The sequence below is a fragment of the Pipra filicauda genome, unplaced genomic scaffold (genome assembly GCF_003945595.2).
Source record: "Pipra filicauda isolate LSUMZ 115617 unplaced genomic scaffold, ASM394559v2 scaffold238_size1193820_pilon, whole genome shotgun sequence".
Classification (NCBI taxonomy): domain Eukaryota; kingdom Metazoa; phylum Chordata; class Aves; order Passeriformes; family Pipridae; genus Pipra; species Pipra filicauda.
The window spans coordinates 911,351-937,286 of record NW_024104352.1 but is presented as its reverse complement, the minus strand read 5'-3'; the positions used below and the strand labels follow the sequence as shown (position 1 = coordinate 937,286).

The 25,936-nt window shown below is 40.0% G+C and overlaps 3 protein-coding genes across 3 annotated transcripts in view; 2 read left to right on the top strand and 1 right to left on the bottom strand.

Annotated features, from left to right (window-relative positions):
• The window catches only part of TMC3 (transmembrane channel like 3), a 53,396-nt gene extending 38,990 nt beyond the window's left edge, over positions 1–14,406 (top strand). The window contains exons 14-30 of the mRNA XM_027746211.2: positions 569–667; positions 760–902; positions 2,326–2,473; positions 3,767–3,810; positions 3,966–4,113; positions 4,875–4,984; positions 5,140–5,218; positions 5,697–5,930; positions 7,489–7,617; positions 8,280–8,347; positions 8,576–8,704; positions 9,511–9,621; positions 10,075–10,200; positions 11,550–11,628; positions 11,826–11,868; positions 12,290–12,584; positions 13,317–14,406. Of these exons, the coding sequence (XP_027602012.1) occupies positions 569–667; positions 760–902; positions 2,326–2,473; positions 3,767–3,810; positions 3,966–4,113; positions 4,875–4,984; positions 5,140–5,218; positions 5,697–5,930; positions 7,489–7,617; positions 8,280–8,347; positions 8,576–8,704; positions 9,511–9,621; positions 10,075–10,200; positions 11,550–11,628; positions 11,826–11,868; positions 12,290–12,584; positions 13,317–14,127 (2,796 nt within the window). The 3' untranslated portion in view covers positions 14,128–14,406. The remainder of the gene's footprint in view (positions 1–568; positions 668–759; positions 903–2,325; positions 2,474–3,766; positions 3,811–3,965; positions 4,114–4,874; positions 4,985–5,139; positions 5,219–5,696; positions 5,931–7,488; positions 7,618–8,279; positions 8,348–8,575; positions 8,705–9,510; positions 9,622–10,074; positions 10,201–11,549; positions 11,629–11,825; positions 11,869–12,289; positions 12,585–13,316) is intronic.
• Positions 14,407–15,060: 654 nt separating this feature from the next.
• Positions 15,061–19,192, top strand: STARD5 (StAR related lipid transfer domain containing 5). The gene is made up of 6 exons (XM_027746205.2): positions 15,061–15,341; positions 15,411–15,460; positions 15,568–15,700; positions 15,997–16,114; positions 17,108–17,201; positions 17,743–19,192. The coding sequence occupies exons 1-6, from the start codon at positions 15,252–15,254 to the stop codon at positions 17,888–17,890; spliced, it is 633 nt and encodes a 210-aa protein (XP_027602006.1). The 5' UTR covers positions 15,061–15,251; the 3' UTR covers positions 17,891–19,192.
• Positions 19,193–20,943: 1,751 nt separating this feature from the next.
• Positions 20,944–25,936, bottom strand: part of IL16 (interleukin 16) — a 40,254-nt gene continuing 35,261 nt past the window's right edge. Inside the window, exons 17-22 of the mRNA XM_027746203.2 lie at positions 24,625–25,720; positions 23,937–24,120; positions 23,628–23,729; positions 22,665–22,917; positions 21,675–21,800; positions 20,944–21,413 (exon numbers count right to left, since the gene is read on the bottom strand). Coding sequence (XP_027602004.2) covers positions 21,220–21,413; positions 21,675–21,800; positions 22,665–22,917; positions 23,628–23,729; positions 23,937–24,120; positions 24,625–25,720 — 1,955 coding nt within the window. The 3' untranslated portion in view covers positions 20,944–21,219. The remainder of the gene's footprint in view (positions 21,414–21,674; positions 21,801–22,664; positions 22,918–23,627; positions 23,730–23,936; positions 24,121–24,624; positions 25,721–25,936) is intronic.

Here is a 25,936-nt window from a genome sequence, read left to right as displayed (position 1 = left end):
GATTTTTGCTATTAGTTTTAGAGACGATATTTTGTCAACATGGTACTAATTCTTTTAGAGAATATGTTTGTATCCTATTACTAAAATAAAGGAAGAATTCCTAAAAGCTGTAATTGGTACAGAGTATGGTCAAGCCCTGTTAGTGTCATTTACAAGCAGAAAAACATAACATCCCTCTCCAGACTCTGGATTATTGTCCATTGGAAAGCATTTAATAGAAGTTCTGAACAGCCACAACTTTTAGTTCTTGCATGAAAGTAAGGCTGTCATTTTCATTTAACTTTGTTAATTATTCATAGATATTATTCTGCTTCACCTACCCTGTGCTTTAATAATGTTCTCAAGAAACATGGGAATCTCTGATTTTTCTTCCAAAAGTAGAGTGGGGAAAAAAAAAAAAAAGGTATTCACTTCCATTTTTCTCTTTTTCAAAGGAAAAATAATTTAATTCTGAAATACCATTTTGAGATCAAATTTTACCGACATAGTACCACCCGTGCAGGCAGCTCTTGATGGGTTCTACTGTGCAGCCCTGGCTCAGACCTGAGCCCTTCTCTCTCTTCCCCAGCTACTGGCCGGAGCACCGTTCGGCAGCACCGTCAGCAAGACCATCCCCAAGGAGCACATTGAATCTGCTCAAGACCTGGACACCATCTGGTCACTGGGGGCAAGACTCAAACCACTCTTTCTTGTTTCACTATTGCTGTTCTGTTGCAATCCTTAGTTACTGCTCTTACTGACAGTCTCTGGTCTTTGCAGGGCTACCTCCAGTACTCTGTTTTGTTTTATGGCTACTACGGTCGTGACAGGAAGATTGGGAAAGCTGGATACAGGCTGCCTCTTGCCTACTTCCTTGTTGGAATGGCAGTGTTTGCTTACAGCTTCATCATTCTTCTCAAAAAGTAAGACCTCCCATCTATTGCTCTTCATAAGCTTGTGTGTTCAGGCAATCAGTGATGGTATTTATACCACTTCCTCTGTATTTATTCTGTGCAGTTCTATTAAAATATTCAAGCCTGCTAGTATCAGGGAGGCAGAATGAGTTTAATTCTAGATTGCTCTTTATCTTGCTATCGTTAACTTCACTCTCTGTTCCATTTCCCAGTCTATAAAAGGAGGGCAGTGCAAATGATCATCTGTGTGCTTTGTGTTTGTGTAGTGTTACGCCCAACACTCACGGAAAACCCTTCTGTTCTCCTCTTTTCTGTAATAAATATTGCTATGTCAGAAATTTATGGTTGAAGTGTAGTGCTTTCGGCGTTATTATTTCCTTCTATTGAAATACAAATATAAAAATTCCCTCTTAGGTGTGCTATCATTTACATTGCTTCAGCAGCTTACTGTCAAAGGGGCAGGAGTAGGAGTTACTTAGGAGAGAGAGCAAAACTGCCAGTGCTGACCATAAATCCAGGGATGTGCAATGCTTGGAGAAGGGGCAAGGTCACTCTATCCTCCCCTGATTTGCTTTCCCTTCCCTTCTGGATACCTATTTATTTGGCACTGTGCAGTCCGGGGACATTTTAGCGCTGCCTGTAATAACTCTCAGTTTTGAAGTCAAACCTTTTCATTTATTTCTGTTCTATCTCCTGGTTCGTGCCAAGGGTCACTGGTATGTCTGACACTGATCTATGCAGCTGCAGTTTCTAGATATGATTAGCTCTTCTCCTTCTGACTTAGCTCAGTGACTCTTTCCTTAGCTAGGTACAATTCCCCCTTTAATGTTGTCCTTTCAGATGCCCTTTTTTCATAAGCCATTATATTTCATTTCTTACACTTTGCAATATTCTGCCTCCTTGCCTACCTGAGATGAGTAGGAGGAGTTTTCTTTCTTTTTCCCAAGGTCTTTAAAATAGCACTGGGTTTCTATTTGGCAATAACAGATATTTTGAAGGTGTAAACAATAGGGAAAACAAACTGATCTTTTCCATGATCACTAGTAATGCCAAACAAGCTTGTAATTACAGTAACAGCAAACTTAGTGATGGTGTCTTCCAGCTGGATCCTACCTGGAGATTGTAAAACTGAAATATGTCCACAGTTCTAGTGAGATTTATTTGCTTTATTTGTCAGCTATAAAGATTGTAAATATCAAAATGCCCTTCCACAGTGAGTCACATCTACACTAGATGTAAACTGAAGTTAATGTGCTGAACCTCACCCTGTTTTCTGTTCTTCAGAAAGCTGCCAAAAACGACACTAATTTCTGCAAACCTTTTGTAGCTCTAAATGAAGAGACATCTGAAAACTCTAAACCAAACCGGTGGTTTTCTTCATGTTCATTTTCACACACCAATAACAGTTAAATGTTTGTTATTTTTTTTACAGAATGGCAAAGAACTCAAGAATGAGTTTAGCAAGTGCCTCTGATGAAAATTACACTTTCTGTTGGAGATTGTTCTGTGCTTGGGACTATTTGATAGGAAACCCTGAGGCTGCAGAAAGCAAAACTGCTGCCATAGTCAACAGCATTAGGGTGAGCAACTGACCTTCGAATTATTTCAAGTTGATTTGCTTGTTAATCTGTAAGCCTTGTAAGTCCTTCCTCTGACTCCCCTGCACTTTCTTATGGTTTCTGGCATTCATTTACAGATCTGTTTGCCTAGGGGAGGGCTGGCATCAGACCTGTGTGCTATTGCAGGCACATCCTACTTGCTGACATTTTGCCCCAGCAAGGTCATTGTGTCCTTCTTCGGGAGACTTTCATTTAATGCCAATGTATGTGTGACAGGAAATGCCAATGTATGTGTGACAAATTTGCTTCTGATGAAATTTCACTGAGTGTTAGAATCAAATTCATGTTAACAATTGCTTTGACGGGAAAATATACAACTTTATAAAATGTGTAATTGTTTTTATGCAAAGAGAGTGTGTTATGCCTTAGAGATTCCTTTATAACAGGTGGAGAAGCAGAAACACATCTCGTATTTTGCAAGATGTTTTTTAAAATGGTAATAAGTTTTATATCTCTCTCTTATGGCTTATAACTTCCTGGACACAAATTATTGCTCTTCTTTATTTTATCAGCTATTATTCAAGCTTCCTATAGAGGGTCATAGCACCAAGCCTGTTGAAGTTCATCTGTACAATGCTATTAGTCAAATGGTTTAGTTTTAAATAGTCCTATGAGCAGCAGGAAGTTGGACTCACTGATCTTTATGGGTCCCTTCCAACTTGAGATATTTTATGATTTTATATTTTATTTCATCTCTCCATAACAAATGGAGAGACATCTTACAGCTCTCTCAATATTAGAAAACTGCTATAAATACAGATGTTTTCCATTTAGAATTTAAGAGCATATGTGGTGTTATCAAAAGTAATTAATTTCCCAAATTTGGTGTGTTCTCATTGTCATTGAACAAAATTACTTCAAATTGTGCCAAGAATAAATTAGTAAGCTATGACATTTAGGTATTTCAATGAATGAGGTTAACTTCTGACATTTTTGTATTATACTAGTGACACCCAGTTTCTATAGGTGTATCCTGCAAAAAATCTGGTGGTGTAAACCCCTGGTTATATCCCCCTGAACATGCATGACCAAAAGTGCACAAGTATTTGCTTACTGTGTATTTGTTTCTCAGAAATGTCCTTCAGTATTTAAGCTCACATATGACTGCTACAAAGCAATGAGGACAAAGAGGTATTTCTCTGCTTGCACTTCCAGATGTGATGTTTTTTATTAGTATACCTTAATTTCTGTGAAATATATGTGCATTGTTTTTGCTGGATATTATTAAAATGGTAATGCTGTGTTTCTTTCAAGGAAGCTATACTGGAAGAGCAGGAAAAGAAGAAAAGCAAAAACTTGTATGTATATGAGATCAGAGGTACTTTTCAAAGCACTGTTTCGATGCAGATATCAGTGCTAATCTGCTTGTCTCGTACTTCTAAACCATGTTAGAAATGACCCCTGCTGTCATCAGACAACCTACTGTATTGGTTGTATTTTTCTTTTTTTATAGGGCAGTGACTATAACCTTAAGAATTATTGCAAACATCCTTGTGCTTCTCTCACTTGCTGGAAGTATTTACATCATCTACTTCGTCGTGGATCGATCCCAAAAGTTAGAGCGCATCAAAAAGGAATTGACTCTATGGGAAAAAAATGAGGTACACTGTCTTTATGCCACCTCTGTGGTAGAAGCAGGATTACTGTCTCGGGGCTGTCTGTAGCAAGTGTGCACGTAGGTGTAAATCACAAGAGATGAGCCAGGAGAAATGAGGAACGAGTGGTGCTTACCTGGATCCGTCTTCACTCTCTTGCTCCCTTTGCTCTGCAGACAGGTGTTAGTGGAGCTGAAGTGGGCAGGGGGAGGCTGCAGGTCCTCATTTCACAGAGACTGCTGTTCTAGCAGGTCCCTATTTTGTGAGGACAAAACTTAAACTCTCCTGTCACTTACAATTCTGCTTTTGCACCCATAATTGAACTGAACAAACACTGGGCTGCTGGACCAAAAAGGAATCGACTTTGACACCAGTGGATTCCAGCTGGGGGATACCAAATGTTGTGTAAATATTTCCATTCAGAAATGGAGAGTAGGAAGTGATTGAGTATGGAGAAGCCACTCATTCATTTCAGAGGAAGACTCTGGCTTCATATTTCCCACATATTAAGTTTTTATTTTAATTAATAAAGTAGAACTTTAAAGCTACAATATCTAGAGTAAAAACTCCTGAGTGGTATTCCAAATCTACAACTTTGGATCATAACTACTCTTATTACTAATGTCAATAACAAATTTTTAAAGCATATCCTCCAAGAAGAGCAATCACCAAAGCATGTGCCTCAGCAGTATTTCATTTAGCACCCAAGGTTCCACAGAGGTTCTGCATAAAAAGCTACAGAAATGCTGCATATTTCTGTTCTGTAGGTAAGCGTGGTTGTGTCACTGATCACAATGATTGCACCCTCTGCTTTTGAACTTGTGGCAGCTCTGGAGATGTATCATCCAAGGACCACTCTTCGCTTCCAGCTTGCCAGGTATGGGCATTATGAAGTGTAGAAATATTTGGGGGAAAAGGGAGGAAGAGATGAGTTATATTCTGGTCACATATTTTAGTCCAGCCAAACCAGAGAATGTATGAGAATTCCATGGGATAACAATGCTGATAACCTGTATTTTATTCTGTTTGCAGGGTTCTTGTTCTATACCTGGGAAACCTCTACAGTTTAATCATTGCACTCCTGGATAAAGTGGACAGTATGAGTGTCACTGTAAGTTTAACTTGGAGTTTTCTGATGTATAAAGCTAGCAGACTTCATAGATAGAATTCCATTTATTGTGATTTATATGAAGTCAGATGACAATTTATTTGAAATTGATTAAAATATATTACAGCTCAATAGGATTGTAATGTTAAGTTTAGTAATTTACTTACAGTTTTTTAAATTAGTTTTTTAGGATAGATGGATCCATTTGACTGCTAATGTAACAAGATAAATAGATTTCTGTGCACAGCTGAACTATTAAAAAAAAAAAAAAGCTATCACTTTAGGGCCAAATATTTCCAGCTACCTAAAATCAGCTTTCAGTCCTGTCCTTACAAGTTTCATCTGATTCTGTGCACTGACAGCTACTTAACAGTCACCTAACTGCTGCTGGAAAATATGTGAAAGAAATGTGTGTAGAAGGGACAGACATCTGCACCTATGTAGAGTTAAAAAGTAGCTTTGGGGACATTTATTATTTCAGGTCTCCAGCGTTAACAGCAATGCAAGTAATTCTACCACCTCCTTAGCAACCAAAACTCTTTCTAAAGACGACAATTTAACTATTCCTAATGTACAAATTAAGAGAAGCGGCATTGTCACACTGGAAGAGCATCGCACTCAAGACTTGATGGTCTCTGAATCACTGGTTAACAAAACAAGTTCCTTTAACACCCAGAACCCACAGGATCAGTGCTGGGAGACGTATGTTGGTCAAGTACGTAACTGTTCTATTGTGTCATCAGCTTATTCCTAATCCACATTTGACAAAAAATTAAAATCATATTGTGCTGTATTTGGTTTTAGAGCTCTTCTTCATATAAAGTCCAGAATTCAGCTAATTTAGCTAAGGATTGTGTAGAACGAGTAAAGGCTATGCTAAGTCATAAGCCACAGATACAAGCTTGGATTTTGTTTGATATCTACAGTATGTTTAGTGTTATACAAATGTTCTTTTGCCAGGCTTTGGTCTCTGTCTTCAGCTCTGCACAGGCAGATCTGTACAGATGCATGATATGAATCCTATTTTAATAGGATATGTCCTACTAACTCATACAGAGAAACATGACTATAAAAACATATAAGCAACAACATGCACCCTGTGCAGATTCAGGTTACTGCCTCAATACGTGGAGATGCAGACCCAAAACAAGCATGAGATTGTGCTCTTAGTCATTTGTACAATATCTGAAGTCTCTATTCATTCTGCCTCAGTAAATCACTAGAGAATCAAGTGCTCTTCACTGCTTCAGAGGAAGAGAAGACAAGAACAAAAGGTTTCAAAATACCATCAATTTGTAGGAAAGGGGCCAGTTGGGTGGCAGTGCCATGTTCCCATAGTGGGGTGAAGAAAATCTGCAGATTTAATATGACACTTTTTGCTTTCCTTTGTGTTAAGGGTATATTATTTGTGGCCTTTATTTTGAATGACTGTCAGGGGCACTAACGCACAGAGAGAGAAATTTTAACCACACAAGATGCAAAAGGTGTAATTTGAGGCTCTGGTCTCTTTCAGTCACACTCATGTCTAGGCCACTGGGCTAAGAATGATGCTGGTGTGTTTTTGACTTGCCGAGCTCCTTGTTTCAGTGAGCATATTAAAGGTCTTGTTTGAGTGTTGGGAGAAAAAGACCTCTCCTAGTTTTATTACCCTGACTTCTATTCTCACACACCCCTCTTCCTTTTGTACAGTCTCATAGGAAATAGAGGGGTTTGAATGTTTGGTTTTTTCCCCAGAATGGGCTAGTGGTGTTTGGAACTGAACCTTTTCTATTTAATTTTATATTTTGAAAGCTCAATTAAGTATAGGATAATCACATTCCTTTGTAAGCCCTAGACAGCTGTCTTTTATGGCTTGATGATCCTATGCCATTGGGGTTTGGGTTTGTATGAATAATAGGATTTTTCTCATTGTGAAGCACTTAGCAAGTATGTATTGCAACAGTCAGTTTAATAAAGGACTTGGTGAAATAGAAAAATCACCCTGTTCTAGTTTCACTAGATAAATTTTCAGAACAGTCATTAAAAAGAAAGTTTGATACCATCATAACCAGAGTTTTCTTGCTGCAAGCAATAGAAGGCACCCTTGATTATATTTATTCTCTTTGCCAGAACAAAGACAAGTAAGGAAAAAGCTTAAAAGGAAGTAATTTATATATTCAATTCATATCAGAATACTGAGCTGAGCCAAAAATACAAGCACAAATGCAAAAGAGCCATATGCAGTCCATTTGCCTTCAGAATGACTCAGTATGTGTGAACAATGTGTATTTCAGGAGATGCTAAAGCTTTCAATTATCGACATGATTTTCACAGTCGCAAGCATCCTGCTAATTGATTTTTTCCGTGGACTGTGTGTCCGATATTTAAGTGACTGCTGGTGCTGGGATCTAGAAAGCAAGTTTGTAAGTACAGTCCTCATTTTATCAAACTAAGATGCTGAAGATGGGTGGGCTCCTTTCCTCAGTACTGAATATCCTTGAAGTCTTGGCACAAATGAATAATTTCTTGGTAGCACACATCTATAAAGGCACAGCTCACACTGAGTTTAAATTGGAGGGCACAGGGTAAATGCTGAGACTGAATGTTTTTCCTCAAGCCTACTCCCATGTCTCTGGTGTATTTTCCCAAAATGAGATCATGGAGCAATACCAGAGTCAAAGGTGAGACAGAGGGCATGGAGTTGCTCCCTACTCTTTTCTGTAGCTGTAACATCTATTTGTAGCAAAGATAATGGTCCAAGAAACCACAACCAACAGCAAGCAGCCCTTTAAGAAAACTACAGTAATACTTGGTTAGCAAGAAGCTGTTGTTATGGAAGGCTTTGGAGGAGTGTTCTTTGTCCTTAACTAAAGAAGTGAAGTAAACTAGAGAGGAATTAGTTAATTTAATCCCTGGCTGCAGAGTAGGTTTTGCTGTGTTCCCACTGCCTGCCAAAAGTTGGTAGTTGATCTGGATGCTTCAGGCTATGTGCTGTCTGCAAACTAATTCAGTCAAATGCTTCAAATAAATGTTCTGAAAACAAGATAAAGACAGAGGTATCCATCTTACGCTGTGTTTCTTGTAGCCAGAATATGGAGAATTCAAAATTGCAGAGAATGTATTGCATTTGGTCTACAACCAAGGAATGATCTGGTATGTAGCCCTTAAGTGATTTTTCTTGTTCTTTGTTGTCTGATTGCTAAGTCAATCTGATGATTTCAATGAAACCTATTCAAGTAGGATATTGGTAATGTGGTCTTTTACATTGGCAGATTATCTATTAATAGTGAGCTGTTGTTTTCTTGTTTGGGGTGTCTTCTTTTTTTGTCATTCAAATGGTTTCTGGCAACACTGAGCACTGACATGACATTATTTTTGCAGGATGGGAGCTTTCTTTTCACCTTGCTTACCAGCATTCAATGTTCTCAAGTTGATTGGACTCATGTATCTCAGGAGCTGGGCTGTGCTAACGTGCAATGTACCACATCAGCAGGTTTTCAGAGCATCTCGGTGAGTCAGGATGAGAACTAAAGACAGGGAATAAATCATATGCAGACAATGGAAATGTGCATATGAATCAAATTAAGGAGATTTTAGCTCTGAAAGTTGACAATCAAATTTCACAGTAATACTGATAGCAAAGGTCTGTGGAAAAAACCAGTCACTGAGAAACTGGAGGTCTTGTAAAGCAGGGTAGTTGAAGATATGCAAGAACTGAAAAATATGTCAGGGAATATTCCTAGACAGCTATATATGGCCTGACATAAATGCTTTATTTCCATACAAATATGCTCGAGCACAATAACCTAGATGTGTTAACTGTTCCAAGTCCTATTTTTTCATGTTTCTCTCCTTGAAAGCTGTGAGGTAGATTAGTTTTTTCTGTTGCATCACACAACGATTTTCCCCATTTTTCTTTTATCATGATGAATATCTTAATTGTTTACTCAAAACGAAAATAATTTAGGGCATCTTTAATTCTTAAGAATCCATTATTTGTAACGTGTTTGGAAGATGAGTCAGTTTGTGCCAGTGTTCTTTTTCTCCCCCAACACAACTGGACAGTAAGGTCAGTTTTTATGCAGTAAACAGTCCTCTGGCTGCCGCAGAGGTCTCTGGAAAGCACCGTAAATAGGATTTTGATCATTAAGAGTCTGTTTATACCAGCTCTGTCCAGACTTTCTAATTATAGCAGAACGATTTTAATGTTTCAGAAATGTGGATCTTGATAGGTAGATACAGACTTGAACCTTTTAAGTTGCCTCTGTTTTTCTCTCTGATTAGTATAATCTGAAACTTGTTGCACCTTCTTGCAGGTCCAATAATTTCTACTTGGCCATGTTGCTGTTTATGTTGTTCTTATGCATGTTACCAACAATTTTTGCTATTGCCCGCTATAAGCCATCTTTAAGCTGTGGTCCCTTCAGGTGAGTTAGAACTGACTAATGAAAACTGCAAAGATTCTATTTCCCCCTCTTACAATAAATGCTTTTCAGCTGCCAATGTTTTACAGTTTAAGGTTTAATAAAGTGAATATGTCAATGTTCTGAGTGTATTTGCTTTATAGACACAGTTCAGTTATGTTTGCTCGGTGGCACATTGCATTGAATTATGTAATCTCCCACACATCACTGTCTCGTGTCTCAATTCAAGCACCCTCCAAGTTTCGTGAATGCTTTTGTGCTTTGGAAAAACATTGTTTAAAAGCAACTAATGAACAAGTTGCTTTTATTTTTTTTAATTTTTTTTCCTTTTCACTATAATGTTTCAAAGTAGTTTTGGATGAAACTTCTTGTTTATTCGGTACAACATTGCTTAACAAATGTACCTTGGATTACTTACAACTTAATTTTACCTTTTTTTCCCCCCACCTCTTCTAGTGGTCAAGAAAAAATATATGATATCGTTTCTGAAACAATTCAAAATGATTTTCCCACGTGGTTCAACACAGTGATTACTTACATCAGCAGTCCTGTGGTTGTCCTCCCTGCACTACTACTTTTATTGTAAGTACTTTGGTTTTCACAGGCAGGTTAAATTGATTGTATTAATATTGGCCTTATCTCTAGAGAGTCAAATGTTGACACTGAGGAACAAACACTGCATTTTTGCAATTTTATTAAGCATACATGAAAAAAAAATCCAACACCTCACTGAATATATGGTGTATGGATCGGACAGGAATAACTGTATGTTAAAGACTGTTACTGCATTATCAAAAGGAATTTCTTGTTTTGGGATACTGTGTTAGAGCAAGCTCACTATATTGTGTCAAGGCTTGCAGTGCTGCTTTTTCCAGGAAGTTAAGTTCACTTTCAAGAGTTCCTCAGAAATAATTTTTCCATTTCCTCGTGGTCTTTAGTTCAGTTTATGACAGTGAACAGGGCTTAGTGTGTCATTTAAAGAAGCTACTCAGTCATCCCAATTTCTGACAAGATAAATCAATTATGACTGTCTGCTCTTAAGTGTTAATTTAATATAACTTGCTGCAGACCCTCCAGTGGAAGTCTTTTCTTACTTAGATTCTAAATAATTGTTCCTAGCTGGGAATTAATATCAACTTTGAGATGTTTGAAATTCACTTTGCTTCTGTGAAATCTCTTTTGTCTTGCATGTACCCTTGTACCGTTTTTCTCCCTGTAAACTAAAGACGAAGGCAGAGTTTGTTCTACCAGTGGGCTTTTCAAACAAATGAGAAAGATCAAGTCAACACTTCCTATTTGTAACTTTTTTCCTCTAATATCCTGGTCATGTAAATATGGTCATATTTACAAATTTAAATAAATCTATTGACCGCTTCAAACTGATGGCAAAGCACATATGTAAATATTTGTGGTATGAAGTCTGTGAGACTACTTCATCTGAAAGCCAGTGTAATCCATTATGTCAGGCCATAATCTGCCAGGATCTGATCTCAGCTCTGCCAGGGTAAACAAGGTGTTATTTCAGTTAGCCAACAAAATTACATTGGTATGAGTGTGCAAGCTCAGCCGTAACTCTGGTGTCTCTGTTCCGTAACCTTGGACTGGGGAAAAAAACACAAGACAATATTTAACAAAATTATGTGTCCAGAATTCAAAAAAAAAAAATCTAGAAATACACCCAGGCTTACATGGACAATGAAAAGAGCTGTAAAAACCACAGGTGAAATTAGAACTGCTGTTATATCTATTTTCAGTGTCATTTATTTCTTTTATGCGTTTGCTTGAAAGAAGGCTGTGATCGATTATCGTTGTATAAGAAAATGATACAGAGCAACAACTGAACCTGTACATCATTTCGATGACCTATAAACCCTCAAAGGGAAACTGTCAAGAATGTTTGAAGTGACTAATATCACCTCTTTCACTTCTAGCATGCTAATCTACTACCTACAAAGTATTGCAAGATCATTAAAATTCACCAACAATCAACTGAGAATGAAGATCCAAGCAGTAAGTACAGTGCAAAGCAATTTTACATGTGATTTGGTGGGTCTTCAGCAAAGTTCAAGCCTAATTAAATCCCTAAAGTCACTTCCAGTGTTTCATAATGTAAAACCAATCCTGTATGTTTCATCTTTACAGAGAAGGGGATTTACTCTCTAATCCATAATCATTTTCTGCTTCTCATTCTTCTGAATGTATTTTAGGAAAGAACTGAGGATAAGAAAAAGGTGGTTCAGATGGCAGTAGGTAAGTAGGTGAGCTTTAGAAATACCACTATTAATTAAGCATTTGGATGCAAAAACATTTTGATTTCTCATACATGTAGGGAGCTATAATTACATTTTAAAAACTGTATTGCGTATGTTGAGAACTAGATCGGGTATCTTGAAAAGAGGTAATGGCTTGTTGCCCAATTTGGAATCCTACAGTGCAACATCCAGTGTTTTTTCTATGTCCCCAATACTCCATCTATCATGTACTTCAGTATGAGGATCCACCCCTTTATCACTATGTCTCCCACTGTGGCACCAGCTTCTCTTTTCTGAACACAGTGGGTTCTGTTGGCATTGGATCCCTGACTGAAGGAGGAGTTTGTGCCACTGCATTTACACAGCAGCTTCTAAATGTAGAGACCTGGATAGTTCCTGTAATAATTTCTGTTCTCTAGCCAGAATCCAAAATCTGGATATTAATGACAAGAGACCAGACCAAGACAATGATATTGGCCAGGAGTCTTCTGTTCGGTCCTCAACTCCCCGAAAGAATGGCAGTGTCTTGAACTTTGAATCTCCTGCGAGCAAAGGCACCAGAATACAAACCATTTCCCAGTCCGTGCCCCAAACCGTGCCCTCAACTGATGTTGCAAGACCTGTCAACGCAACTCCCACAACTTCAACCTCTTTAACGCCAGCTCCCTCCATAACAAGTGTACAGAAACCAAGAAATGATCATATCCCAAACAGGTAAGTCTGCTTTGGTTTTGAAATGGCATTTATTCCAGCAGCTCCATGGCGTATGTGTGTTTATTGACAAAATAGCTGTGTTTATTTACCAAATATCTGTGCATTCAGTCTGTCTGGAGCTGTTAGACAGCTGAGAAACTTTTTAAAAGCAGATTAGTTCAGGGATACTATTCATATTGCTGGTGACACCACCTCCTTAACACTCCCTTGAGATGGGATTATAAACCTTTTGAAATTAAGTAGTTGATGGAGTTTACACATACTTTGAGCAAATGTAAATACTAAGCTTCCCCTCGGGCACATAATTAAAATAGTTTGTGTGGGATACTGTTTCCAGGAACAAGACAAACACAGTAACAAACACTGTGCAGGTCTAGTTGTAGGGCAATCAGTTTAGGACATCAGCCGATGGACGCTTTAAGCTACCTGCTGTGTTTTTTTCCAAATGATCAGATAAAAAATAGTTCTCAGAATAATAAGAAAACAGAAAGGGAACGTAACATGAGAGGTCAATTGCCTGCTGCCTCTTCCCCAGGAAGAACAAATATACCTCCTAATTTCTAGGGTATGTTTCTCAAAATGGTTCTAAAAATTTGGAACAGTGGAAATATGACAATCTTCAGTCTTTCAACCTAGTGTTTGACTTCCAGAGCAACAAATTTTTAATATGTTTTAATTACATTAATTGATAAGTATTTCAGTATTTTCTTTTTTTTTTTTTCCTTCCTAAAGATACCCAGGTGTTGTGCATAGGAGCACAAGTGAGCTCTGCAAAACAAAGTCCTGCACACCAGTGACTTTCAAAAAGCACACTGAAGATATTCATTCTGAGCCTCTCTTCAGAAAAGCCATTCGGCAGGTAAATCCGGATGCCCTTGGGGCAGGGGCTCCTGTTTTTGTGGAATGCAGACCATATGCTACCAGGTATTTTCTGGTTAATGAAAATGAGCCCCGCAAAAAATCGCTCCGTTCTACCTCCCGACTCCAAAGGCATTTCAGAAAGGAGGAATCAGGAGACATTATTGAGTTGTATCCACGCCATGTCAGAAGATACGTGGTTCGAACACCACACGAGATGTATTCCTCTCATCCCAGTGAAGATGACGAGGATGAGGAAGAACTTGGGAGACAATTAATGAGCAGATCTCACCGCCCTCGCTCTCTGTCTGATCTTCGCCCAGCACCACAGTTTTACATCGGGGAACATGCTGCCAGAGTGCATTGCAAATCCTGGGATGATGGTTTTGAGCTGGACCTGGACAGGCCTCCATATGCTTACAAAAAAGTACACCTGAACTATCCTGAGCCCCGTGTGAAACCAAAATCAAAGCAAAAACAGGAGCAATCTCTAACAGAATCTGATTCCATTTCCATTGAATCCAGCAGTGATCCACAGAACAGCAGCAATGACCAGTACATCCAGGTCATTCACAGCAAGGACAAGTATCCAAAACCTGGGACAAAACTCACCAAAAAGAAATCAAAAAACAGTGTTGATCTAAGTATGCCTGAGCCTAATGAACTGATATGCTCAAATGTCTGAGAAAGTGCCTCAACCTTTTTGTGTTTTCAACAGGTATATGTGCATTTATTGAATTTTCTCTTTGAGGTCTACCAGAGTAATTGTGACAATTAGTAGTCTTTGTAACAACCTGTATGCAGCCACTCGAGGTGGAAAAAGCATAGTTAGCCTTGTGTTTTACTGTACCTTGCTTTAATATCTCAACTGACATATTGCAAATTTTGTAAGAGAAAAATATTCCAAGTTGTTCCTTACTGTTATGCTGTTAAAAAAGCAAAATATCCACTTACTGGAAAATCAGAAGCTGTGTACCTGGGGCACTTGCTTTAAACCAGTACAAAAATACGTGAGATGAGGCTTTCTCTATCTGACACTGTCACAGCTAAAGATGCTTCCACTGAATAAATTCAGCTGGGAATCAGTTTCCCACAAATGGAGTTACTACTTAGAGTATGACATCTTCATGTGTCTTATTTGAACATACTACGGCTCAAACAAATCAGGGAGAAAAAAGTTAATTAGAGCAAATAGTGAGGTTTTTTACAAGGCCCTCCCTGAATAATAATCTCTGGGTAATGCAGTTATTTGATCACAGCAACGCGTGCCTGCCTTCTAGATTAACTCCTAGGTCCTCTGTTAACTTTCTGGTGAAACTCAGCCCAGCCTGATAAGCTTCTCAAGAGTGGAAAACTTTCGACCCATGGCCTTTAAAAAGCTCGCTTCATTACTCCTAATTGAATTCTAAATTCTATCCCGTTTTTTCACGCACAATTGCAATTTTACACTCTCTTTAGACGCTGAAGATTTTTATACCCCCCCCGCCCCGCGTCACTGGGATTGGGATCACACTATGGCGGGCGTGGGGCGGCCCCATCTCTAGGCAGGCGCACGGCAGCGCTCCGGCCCCCATCCCTGTGACCTTTCCGGGGTACTGGGGCTCGTTTCTCCGCAGGCCTCGGAGGGATAGCCCCGCTGACCCCGGGGGTCCCCGCTACCCGGGCCGGCCTCCCTCAGCCCCGCTCCCCCGGAGGGCGCGGCGGGGCCGGCCCGGCGTGACTCTCAGGTGACGGGGCGGTGCCGCCGTCGGCCCAGGGGCGGCGCGGCGCGGGCGCTCAAAGGCGGCGGGGAGGGCCCGCCCGCCCGCCATGGACCGTGAGGAGCGCGCCGAGGCGGCGGCCGAGCAGCTGCGGCTGTACCGGCGGGACCCCGGCGGCTGGAGGGGCTGCCGGAGCACGGTGGGTGAGCGGGGCCGCGGCGGGAGGGACGGGGGCCGGCCCGGGTGCTGAACGCTTCCCCTCCCGCAGGGCGAGGTCGCGGTGTCCTGGAGACCCTCGGCGGAGTTCGCTGGTAACCTGTGAGTACGGCCCGTTCCCGGGGTGAGGGGGATGGAGGGGGATCCTGCCCGCCGTGAGGGGCCGGGCAGGGTGGAGAGACATTTGGTTTCGTTTCGTCCCGCCGCAGGTACAGGGGAGAGGGGATCCTGCCCGCCAGCCCGCGGGATGTCTGGGAATGCATCAAGCCGGTGGCCGGCGGGCTCAGGACCAAGTGGGACCAAAACGTGAAGGATTTCGAGGTCATCGAAGCCCTCACCGATGTAAGTTCCTTAAAAACTGTCCTGGTGACAGGACAGCGTGTGTTGAGCAGCGCTGGGCTCTGCACAGCCCTTCCTGTCGTGCCTCATGAGACAACCGATGTTATGTGCTGGGAGGTAAAGAGATCTTAAAAAGTTGTCTGGTGTCTCTGTCTGGATCAGCCTGACAATACTGGGATAACAAACCTGTTTTTTTCTTTCATTTTGTTTTTTTGTTTTTTTTTTTTTTCTTTTCCATCAATTTTTCTGATGTACTTCAGAAAGCATTAACTGGCATAATTCTGTTTTTTGATTCCCAGACTATCTCTGTATGCAGAACCACAACCCCTTCAGCTTTCATGAGGATTATTTCACCAAGAGAATTTGTGGATGTGGTAGTAATGAAGCAATATGAAGATGGGACATTGCTATCTGCTGGTAAGGCTCTTGTGTTCCCAACAGGTTCATGTTACGTTAGGAGATATCCAGCAGCTACCAGAAACAAATATAGAATAAAAACTAAGTAACATGCTGCTCAGTAGTTGTTGACCTGATCTTAATCAGAAGATAAAATAGTAATTGTCTCTCTGTGTTGTTCTCAGACTATATAAATCATCTTAACACTAAGATAATGGTGATATTGTTGGCCGGTTTCTCCCCTTGCTATGCTTTTGAGATTGAATAAGTATTTAATTTACTATTAAGTTCTAGGATATTTTGTGTGTGGTTTTATTGTTTTACAAGTTTACAGAACTTTCCAAAAGAAGTCCTATTTAGGCTAAATCCCATTTTAACATTTTCTGCACTGCCTCTAGGTTTTGATGAAGCCACTGAATAAATGTACCACTCCTGTATGTGGAAATGATTGTTTTTATGAAAACAAATGTAATCTTGATTTTTAAGGGGCTGCTGCTATACGGAAGGATGTTTCTTTGTTTTTTTCACTTTCACTCTATGGTTTAACTGTTCCAAGTCAGTACTTTTATTCCCTCACTGTTCAGGTGTCCTATTTGCCCATTGTGTTCAGGAATGCCTTGCCAGGAATTTATGTACTTGCTAGAGTGTAGCTTCTCAGCAGCCAAGGGGCATATCCATGTGACATTTTTTATTGGAGGTATCCTGAATGACCTTGCACAACAGGAGTTCAATGCAACTCCCTCAAAGTGTCCTGATGCTTCCTTCAGAGCTCAGTAACAATTGCTTGTAAATTCAACTCTTCTTTGATTTCCCCATTCTAAGGCCAGAGTGGTTCCTTTTAATGGTCTTTCCTGCCAGTTTTGTGACATAGCCCCACACTAAGAGGATTATATTGCCATTCTTTTTAAATATATTTTCATATAGTGAGTTTGCTTCCCAGCTGGTGCTTTGAGTACCGAGCACTCTCCCAGCTTCTGTAAGAATGACACTTTTCTTCACTGCTTTTCCTTACAGCCACCAATGTGGAACACCCACTGTGTCCACCTCGACCAAATTTTGTGAGAGGTTTTAATTACCCTTGTGGCTGTCTCTGTATACCTGTTCCAGGGTAAGAAATTATCTACTTGACTGTTTTGAATTCTAAAGCTCTTCTTATCCATTGTGTGGTGTGTTTATGTGTATGTGGTCACATGTGACCTGTAGCCTCTTGGCAATGGCATGTGTCTGTCTTCCTGGTAATCATTATGACTGAGTGCCCTTTTTGTGTTCTCATTTTTGGGCAATGAGTTAGTTTCTCTTCCTTTCCTGGAGGGAAGTATTTAATGTTACAGGAACTGTCATCATGGTAGGATTCTCGCTGACCCCTTAAACAGAGATTCAGCAAAACATACAAATATGGTCTTAATCTTTGGTAAATGAGTATCTAGTTGTTTATTATAATTTATAGTAATTTATAAACCGAGTCAAGTAGCTAATTAGGGCCTACTTAATCTGTAATTCGGTAGCTACATTCACGGACATTTACTTGTTTGTTAAAAAAAAAAAACTTCATAGAAATATCTATTCTATTGAGTCATTGAAAGAGTCATTGAAAAGTTCTTAATGCTCTTAAACTGCTGGCTATAAAATCACTTGCATTGTCTTTTCAGGGAACCAGACAGGACTCAGCTCCTCACTTTCTTTCAGACGGATCTTGGTGGCTACCTTCCCCAGACAGTGGTGGATTCCTTTTTTCCATCTAGCATATCTGGATTTTACAGTAACCTGACCAAAGCTGTTAAGACATTAAAAGCATGACAAGATGAGTTGCTGACATCACCAGCTGAGAGTAGGAAAAAAAAACTGGCAGCTCGAGGGTAAAAGTAGGAAGTTGACCTCAGGACTTTTCAGTCAGCAAAGATACTTAAGAAAGGTGACATGAAACAATGAACTGAGTAAAATAATTTTTTAAAATAGCATTTTGTACCTGTCTCCGTGCAGAACAATGCATTCTTTTCTAATACAAAATTCTTCACTTTTAGAAAAATATCCCACCAGAGGCTGGAAGAATCCTGGAGACAGCAGTGGTGGCTGTCTCCAGGGAGAAGATGCACATGCTGGATCTGTTCTTGGCCACACTTTGTCAATGTGTGCGAAGGGGAGAGTTGTTAAAACCCACTTAGTACCACAGGGTTAGCCAGGTGTGGGTCAGCTCTGTTTGGTCTCTGAAACCCTGTAGATTCCTGTGGAACAGTGTTTCTTCCCCAAAAGAAGAACTTGTAGAGCTGCTGAGACGTATCAATGGGTCTAAGCTAGGAAATGGATTGTGTGGAGGATTCCGCTTGTTTGTTCCAGCAGATGTCAGCAGTGATGGTAAATATGCCTTAAGTGCTTTTTTGTAAGTCAGGGTGCAGCAGTGCAAATCAATTCACAGGTCTGTGGGCTGGCAAATCGACACTCTTCCTTTCCCCTCTCTGTACCAAAACCAGTGATTTCCCCTGTGTCATTAAACAAACTGAATTGACACAGTGGCAATAAATAAAGATGATTAAGCACTTTACTTGCCATTTCTTAAGCTGCACTTGAAATGACCCTTTTGAACTGTGCTTGAATGTTTTTTGGTCTCCTGTGGGGAAAGATTTTAACGGGTAAATAATCTTGTTTTGTAGCTTTGTCTTGACAGGCCATAAGGACATTGCTTTTCTCTAAGACTGGTTTGCCTCAGCATTATCTTTGGAAACCAGCACCTGATTTTGTGTGCAATGTTGTGTCCATCTTTACGAAATATCTATGGCATTGCTTGCTACAGGAATGTCAGACATTACAGTAGGTTACATATAATTACAAAAAGAAAAATAATTGCTGAATTAGGAATTTAAATGCAGGTTGTGATTTTAATGCAGTAACTCAATTATTTAATAAGGTTAATATGCTCTGCTTTCTGTCCCTGTATTTTTTTATATTTATTATAGGGCATGGACTTGCACACAAAGGTTCCCATTGTAAATCTTACCCCATGGAATAGTTTTTTAAGGAAACAATTTTTAGTCTAGTCTCCTTTGTATACAAAGATGTAAAAACTTGTGTGAGTGTGATGAAATAAATATTTTTTCTGCTACATCTTACTGTTTTTCCTGAATCATCCTTTAAAGTGGTTCTTTGTGCACCTGCCTTGCTGTCAAGGAAACATAAGAGCTACTTAGACTTCCAGCATCTCTCTGAATTTAGGGTAACAAGAGAGGGAAAAGCCTTCCCTACCATTTGCAACCCCCACTACCTGGGGAAGAGGTTTTTTGATGAGAACACTTGCCCTTCACAGGTTCTTTGCCCTTGGTTGGTCCTTATTTCCAATTGCTGCGTTCTATACTCAGGAAGAGTAACAAATTCACTGAGAAGAGATTTGGGCCTGGATGTTAGAGAGGCTTATACGTATTTTTCTAAATGTACTGAAGTTGTTTGGCATGAATTGCAATATCTTGGAAAGTCTTTCCAGGATTGTCCTCAATTTAATTAGCAAAAAGTTCAAGGAGCAGAGCTGAGATCACCACTCATTATTTCTGCAGGTAAACCTTTTGCAGACAATGTGTCTTCTTATTAGCTATTTGTGTTTTTTTTTTAATTGCTGTGAGCAACAAAGGTGGTAGGTGAGGCTTTTTATTGCAATAATTTAAGGATCCCTTTTCTGAATGCTCAACAACTTCTATCCAGAAGGAATTAAGAGCCCTTAACCTTCTGCCCTGCCAAGTTGGAGTTGAAAATGTCTTGGGAAAGAGTTTTGTGTAGGTACCAGTGTAAAAATGTACAAAAAGATTCACATTTTTCTCTTATTTTGGTTGCTACCCAATTAATAAAATTTTTGTTTTGAGATAAGAGGTTGTTTTTTGGAAAAGACAACTCATTTGGTTAAGGGTTTGGAAGGTGGGGGCAGATGGCTTGTCAAGAGTGATCTTTCAAGGATTAACTATACAGTTGTCTTGTGAGGAAAGGCCAAAGCAAATTAGATGCCTGGATTCAATTAACAGCTTCTGCTGCCTGTCCTACTTCCCTTTCTCTCAATTGCTGTTTCTGTGCATTGTGTTAAGTGCACAGAAAATAGCTTCCAAGCTCCTTAATTTCTTCCTGCTGAAATTAAGTAACCGAAGAAGGGTACAGAAAATTCCCAACTCTGGGAAGGTGAACAGCCAAGGACAATAACCAGTGCAGCCATCTGGCTTTTAGCTGATGAGTTACTACTTCCATCTTACCATTGCTTCTCTCCCTTCAGTGAAGCAGGTCAGAGAAGACCAGCTGGGGACAAGGGACCCTCTTGCCTTAGATACACGTGCTGCTGCTGGTAGAATTCCATACAGTGCATACAGAAAGCACTGCCACAATGCTGATAGCAGTGTTTGAAGCATATATTTGTCTGCAAGTTTAGTGTTTCCGGGATAAACAATTCAGTTCAGAAGTACTTGGATTCTCACATATTCTCATTGGTGCTTTCCCTTACAGAATTAACAGAGACCTTTAAAAAATAAGTGTGGTTACAAGGTAAGACTTGGTTTTGAATGGCCTTGTTATTTTCCTGCTGTACTCCTCTGAGATCTCTGGCCAGAGGAAGGTTAGGAAAACCTGCACTGTCCTGGATGTTCTGTGTTTTGAATAGAAAAGCTGAAATTGTCTAGGTTTTTGACAAACAGAGCTGCATGAGCCTTTCTCTGCCCTTTACGTATTCCCCAAGGCAGTGTTTAGTTGAAGGCTTGTAGACACATTTCTTCTTCCTGGGAAGGTAAGGCAAGGCAGGGAACAGGACTTGGAGAGTAGCACTGAAAACATAGCACAGGATGTGCTTATGATATTTGTTTAGTTAATGGCTCAAAACAGGAGCATACTTTAACTGTCAAGTATTTTATTACAGCCAGTATATTGTTAATAAAGTCATTATTTTATAATTCTACACTTTATAACATCTGTTTCTGAATGTTGAAATAAGAATCGTGCCCATTTTCTGCACATCTTAAGCGCATCCCAGACAGCTTTCTCTGTACTGGCAGTGATGTCCTTTATACTCTTCATGTGTGCTTTCTGAGCATCTTGCTGTGCTCGCCAAGTGCCTGCAAGTAATAAAATCCTTTGTTTGATTATTGGCAGTAGTCTAATTCCTCTCTTTACAAAGTTTCGGATGACTTGGTGGTAACAGAGCTCCGATTCTTCCTCTTGATGATGGCTGTGATGGGCCCATCAGGTAATGCCTTGATTACATTCCATGCTTCAAAACGAGTGAGTCCTTGCATGGCCGTTGTGTGCACTTGTAACAGCTCATCGCCGGGCTGAACAGGGCTGCTCTGTTCCAGTGCAGTCCCTGGGAAAGAAAATGAATTCCCTTCAATTCTTTATGTGGAGGAAACTTTAATGGATCTTTGACTTAGTAGTGAAATAGCTGGACCACCAGCATGTTTGGTATAAACCACCTGGTTCCAGCAGGCAGTGAATTACTGGCACCAAACAAGATAATGCTGCATTTGCAAAAAATGCTATTCCCACAACTATAAATCAGCAGTAATGAAACCCACAAGTCTGCATCAGCTGGGAACATGTTGTGTATCCATTTAAGTGTGTTTACCTTTAAATATCCTGTGGATGATGATGGGTTTATCTCCCTGAACAGAGCCCTTCCCTCCTTCCAGGCTGAATCCCAAACCGGCAGGTGTTTTTTCTAGAGTTACAGTGCAGATTGTATCTCCAGTTGCTGGAAACAAATGGAGAGTTACCAGGTGGGCAGCACATAGTCTGAAAAGCTAAAACATCTGTTACAGAAAATGAACTTCTGGTTTGTTTGCAAAGGTACCATAAACTGAAATGAAAGAGAAAGTGAAAACTTTTAATTTCTCCTTTTGTCATTTTAAGGCCCTCTGGGGAGCTGAGGAAATAAAATTGTGTTTGAATTCATGTGAGAATGGAAATACAAGACATTTACTGGAAGTATAAAAATCTGTTCCATGAACAAAATTTAAGGTAAACATTTGACTTGCTATTAGTTATGAAATTGCTATCAGCTACAAAGCTGCTAATGTTTATTTGCAAATGGAAATAAAGCTACAGATCCCCAGATCATTCTTTAGGGAAAAAAAAAAACAACACAAAAATATCTTGAATGTGAAATATTCTGCAAAATTCTGACCTTGCTGTGGTTCAGATGTAGCCACCTGCTACATCGAACAATAGCACGTTGTTTGTTCAAAATGAAATTCTCTTTCACAGAGAACAAGTCTTGTAATAATATTAGAATAAAGAATCACTGTTCGCTGAATTGTCATTATACCTTCAATTAGATGTGTTGCTACAATAACCATCTTTGTACGTCTACAGAAATTCATATAGAGAATCACACTGGGTTTTTAGGGAGTTCTTTTATTTTAGAAATCCATTAATTCTTTCTCTTTTCAATGAAGTTATTCCAGATGTCTGTTACAGGAATGCTTTATTAACTGTGCTGTCTTTAATCGTGGTTTTTTTTAGATTCATGCAGCCAGTGCTGCTTTATGAACACCTGGATTTCAGGTGATGAGTAAACACTTATGTGGGGACTGCAGGGTAACGCCACTAAACTTACCAGACTCTTGTGAAGCATCACTTGCTATTGAAGATGTACTAGAGTTGATTGAAGCACTGAGATTTGTTTCTCCATCTTTAGGTTTTCTAGTGACAACAACAGCTTGTCTGGGTTGGCGGGCCTGTCGCATGATTGCTGAGGCATCGTTGTGAGTCACACCTTTGAGAGACTTTCCATTAATGGATAGTACTTCATCTCCTTTCTGAATAGTTCCTTCCTGAGATGCCAGTCCATTGGGAAACACTTTGTGAACCTATTGAACAGCCCAGACACCACACATGCACACAAGGAAAGAGGGGGGGGAAAGAGGTCAAATCACTAAATCATTCAGTTAATATTTTTTACCATGTGAATTTTTCATTCTTTGCCAGGAACGAGTTGCTTCTATCATGTTTCAGGACTGAGGACTGAAAAAATTTGTACAGAGAAGTTCTCCTGTGCACATCCCTCCTCAAGCAGCCAGGCAAGCAGTTTGGCCCCAGTACCAGATGGCCCAAGCTGTGCTGCCTGTGGTGTGTACATTGTGTATGCTACTTCCTGACCCTCTCTCTGTTCTGCTCGTGGGAGGAGGAAGGCATGAAGCTTATCTCTATCTTTCAGACCCCTCACGTATTTATGCACCCATCTCATTCCTCCGGAGCACACTGCTTGATCTTCTGTAAGCACAAGATGTTGGTTATTTCCTGCTGAGGGCTGTGTGTTCTGCCTTGGCTTTCAGAGCTGTTTGGGATTGGGTGCCCAAGGAAGCAGGACACTGCTGCCAGTCACCTGGATAGGCAGATCTGTGCAGAAGGATTCCCTTTTCACCTACTGAGACTGTGGTTCTTCCAATCCTATCAGTACAGCTGCCTGATTATTTGATTATGTCAAAAAACAAACACTGGAGCAGAAAACCAGCAAGGTTTTATGTTTTTAGACAGAGTAGTTGTTTTGGGAGTATTTTTTAAGAATTATGTTACTTACTGTTACTATTTTGTTTTCTAAATCAATGCCCCCTGCCAGGCTGAATCCAAGCCCAGTATCTTCTTCTTTATGCAAAATTGTAACATGAATATCATCAAATTCCTAGACAGAGAAAGGAATACAGTCATAAACTTCTCAAAAGATATGTCACAATGATTGGAAAATCAGCATGTTTTCTTTTTCTCTATTGTGCATTTTATAATGAGACTTAGTGGCATAAGCATAACATTAAAGTTGCAAAGATTAACCAGACACATTGGCTCCACATCTTTCTGAAAATCATGCACAAAAAGCAAAAAACAGGTTTACCTTTAACGTTGCTTCATCTAGTGCTTTGACTTCCTCTATAAGCTTTGCTAACTCCTCAGGGGAAAGCAGAGAGATGACTGACTGCCCTGACACACCGGATGCTTGAGGTGAGCTGTGTTCCTGTCTCTCTTCCTCCTTCTCATTGTCTGCCAAGCTCACAGTGTATTCTCTCAACTCAGAAAGGCTGTCCCATTGTGGCAAGAGTAAAAAAGAAACATTGAGTTATGAAAGAACATACCCAGAAAAGCAAAAGACAATTTTGGAGCAGTCATCTTTTGATTGTATTAGCCTGCACTTGGGGTGGTAATTCCTATAAATATTATAAATACAGACAAATGTAAATTAATCATGAGTGTAACACAAGTAGAATCTATCACATAAAAGAATAAGGGTAATCTCTTGGTCCTAGGTAAAAACAGACTTTAATCTCCTTTATCATGGAGATACTAGAAATATTGCTCCTTAAATAGGAAGATGTTTGAAAGATACATGGGCGTATGTAGTATGAATTAAAAACAAGTGTAACAGTCATATGAGCCATTTAACCTTTGTGGTCTAAAAAGTTCCTAACTTAGTCTGTGCTTTACTGTTGTGTGCTACTACCTCAGAACTTTAATCTGTCAGCAGATCAGCACAGATGCTCACCAAAGCTGATCTGTAAATCTGAGTTTTAAATATGGTATCTTACTTTAGCGAAAACCCGGTGTCCAGGTGATGATGGTCACTTGCAGGTGAGATAGAAGTCCCGTCCTCCTCCCCAGAGGACTGAGACACTGTGTCTGCAGTTTCCCATGCACTGTTTCCAGGAGAAGCTGGAGACTGAGGAAGGCAAAGCAATGATTTCATTAAAGCAGACGACACCTGGTTACTGATGGAATAGATTTTGCTACACTTCTCGTCATGTGGCTTCATCATCTCACAAGCCTGCCTGGCAGTAAGTGGGAAGCTCCGTGACCTTAGACTGTGTGCTTTTGCTACTGACACAAGATGGGAATTTGCAATGGCTCCTGTTGTTAAGAGACTTGATAAAATTTCAGTGCTGGCATTGCTGCTTTTCTCTGAGCTGGTTGCAGTATCCTCCCTGCGAGAGGAAGGTCTATCCAGGCTCTTTGTACCCATGGACACAGGTGACTGTTGCTGGCTGGTTTCACAACGTTGGAGGAAGGGTTGGTTTGAATGGGCTGGAGCCACCCCTGGCTCTGCTGCAGTGGGAGAGGATTCTTTCTGGACTGATGGTTTCAGGCTGAACCTTCGGTGTGTCTTTTCAGGTGACTGCGGAGCACTCAAGGATTCAAATGAGCTTATTCTTTGTTTTATTGATGATCCTCCAGGAGACATACGTGATAAACTGGATTGTTTTTTGATGGAAATACTGTCAGGATTAAGAGGACTTTGATCTGCTTGTGGTTTTAGATCTGAATTTGCTTTCTTCAATCCTTTCAGGCTTTGGCGAAACCAGGTGGGCTTAGGTGCAACAGGAGGACCCTTTTTCACACTGTCATTTTCATCTGATTTTAGCCCTTTTGAACCGACTAACTCTGATTCTGATTTCTTCAGAACTGTCTCTGAGCTGCTTCGATTTTGATTCTCTTTCTTTTTGTCAGTGCCAGGTTGCAAATCTAAATGGACGCTGTTTTCACTCATGGTAGGATTAAATAAGCTTTTTATGCAATCAGAAATTTTAACCCAAGGGTCTTCTGTTGTTGTTGTTGTTGTATCAAGACTATAATCTACCCGTGCTTGTCTTTTAAGTACAGGCCTTTGTATTGATGAGAGTGGAGTCCCTGTATTAAAGAAACAGTGATTATAAACAAGCTTCCCTCTACTTCTCCACTCCTTATCTCTGCATCATTATTAATGCAATAAATTTGAATTTCATTCAAGCCTCTGATAGGTTTTTTTTAAAGTTTCTGAAAAGTTTAAACTTTTTAAAAATTGATAACTCTTGATCTACAAGTTCTGAATCCAGACACTGAAATTAACTGCAAAACAAGGCTCTT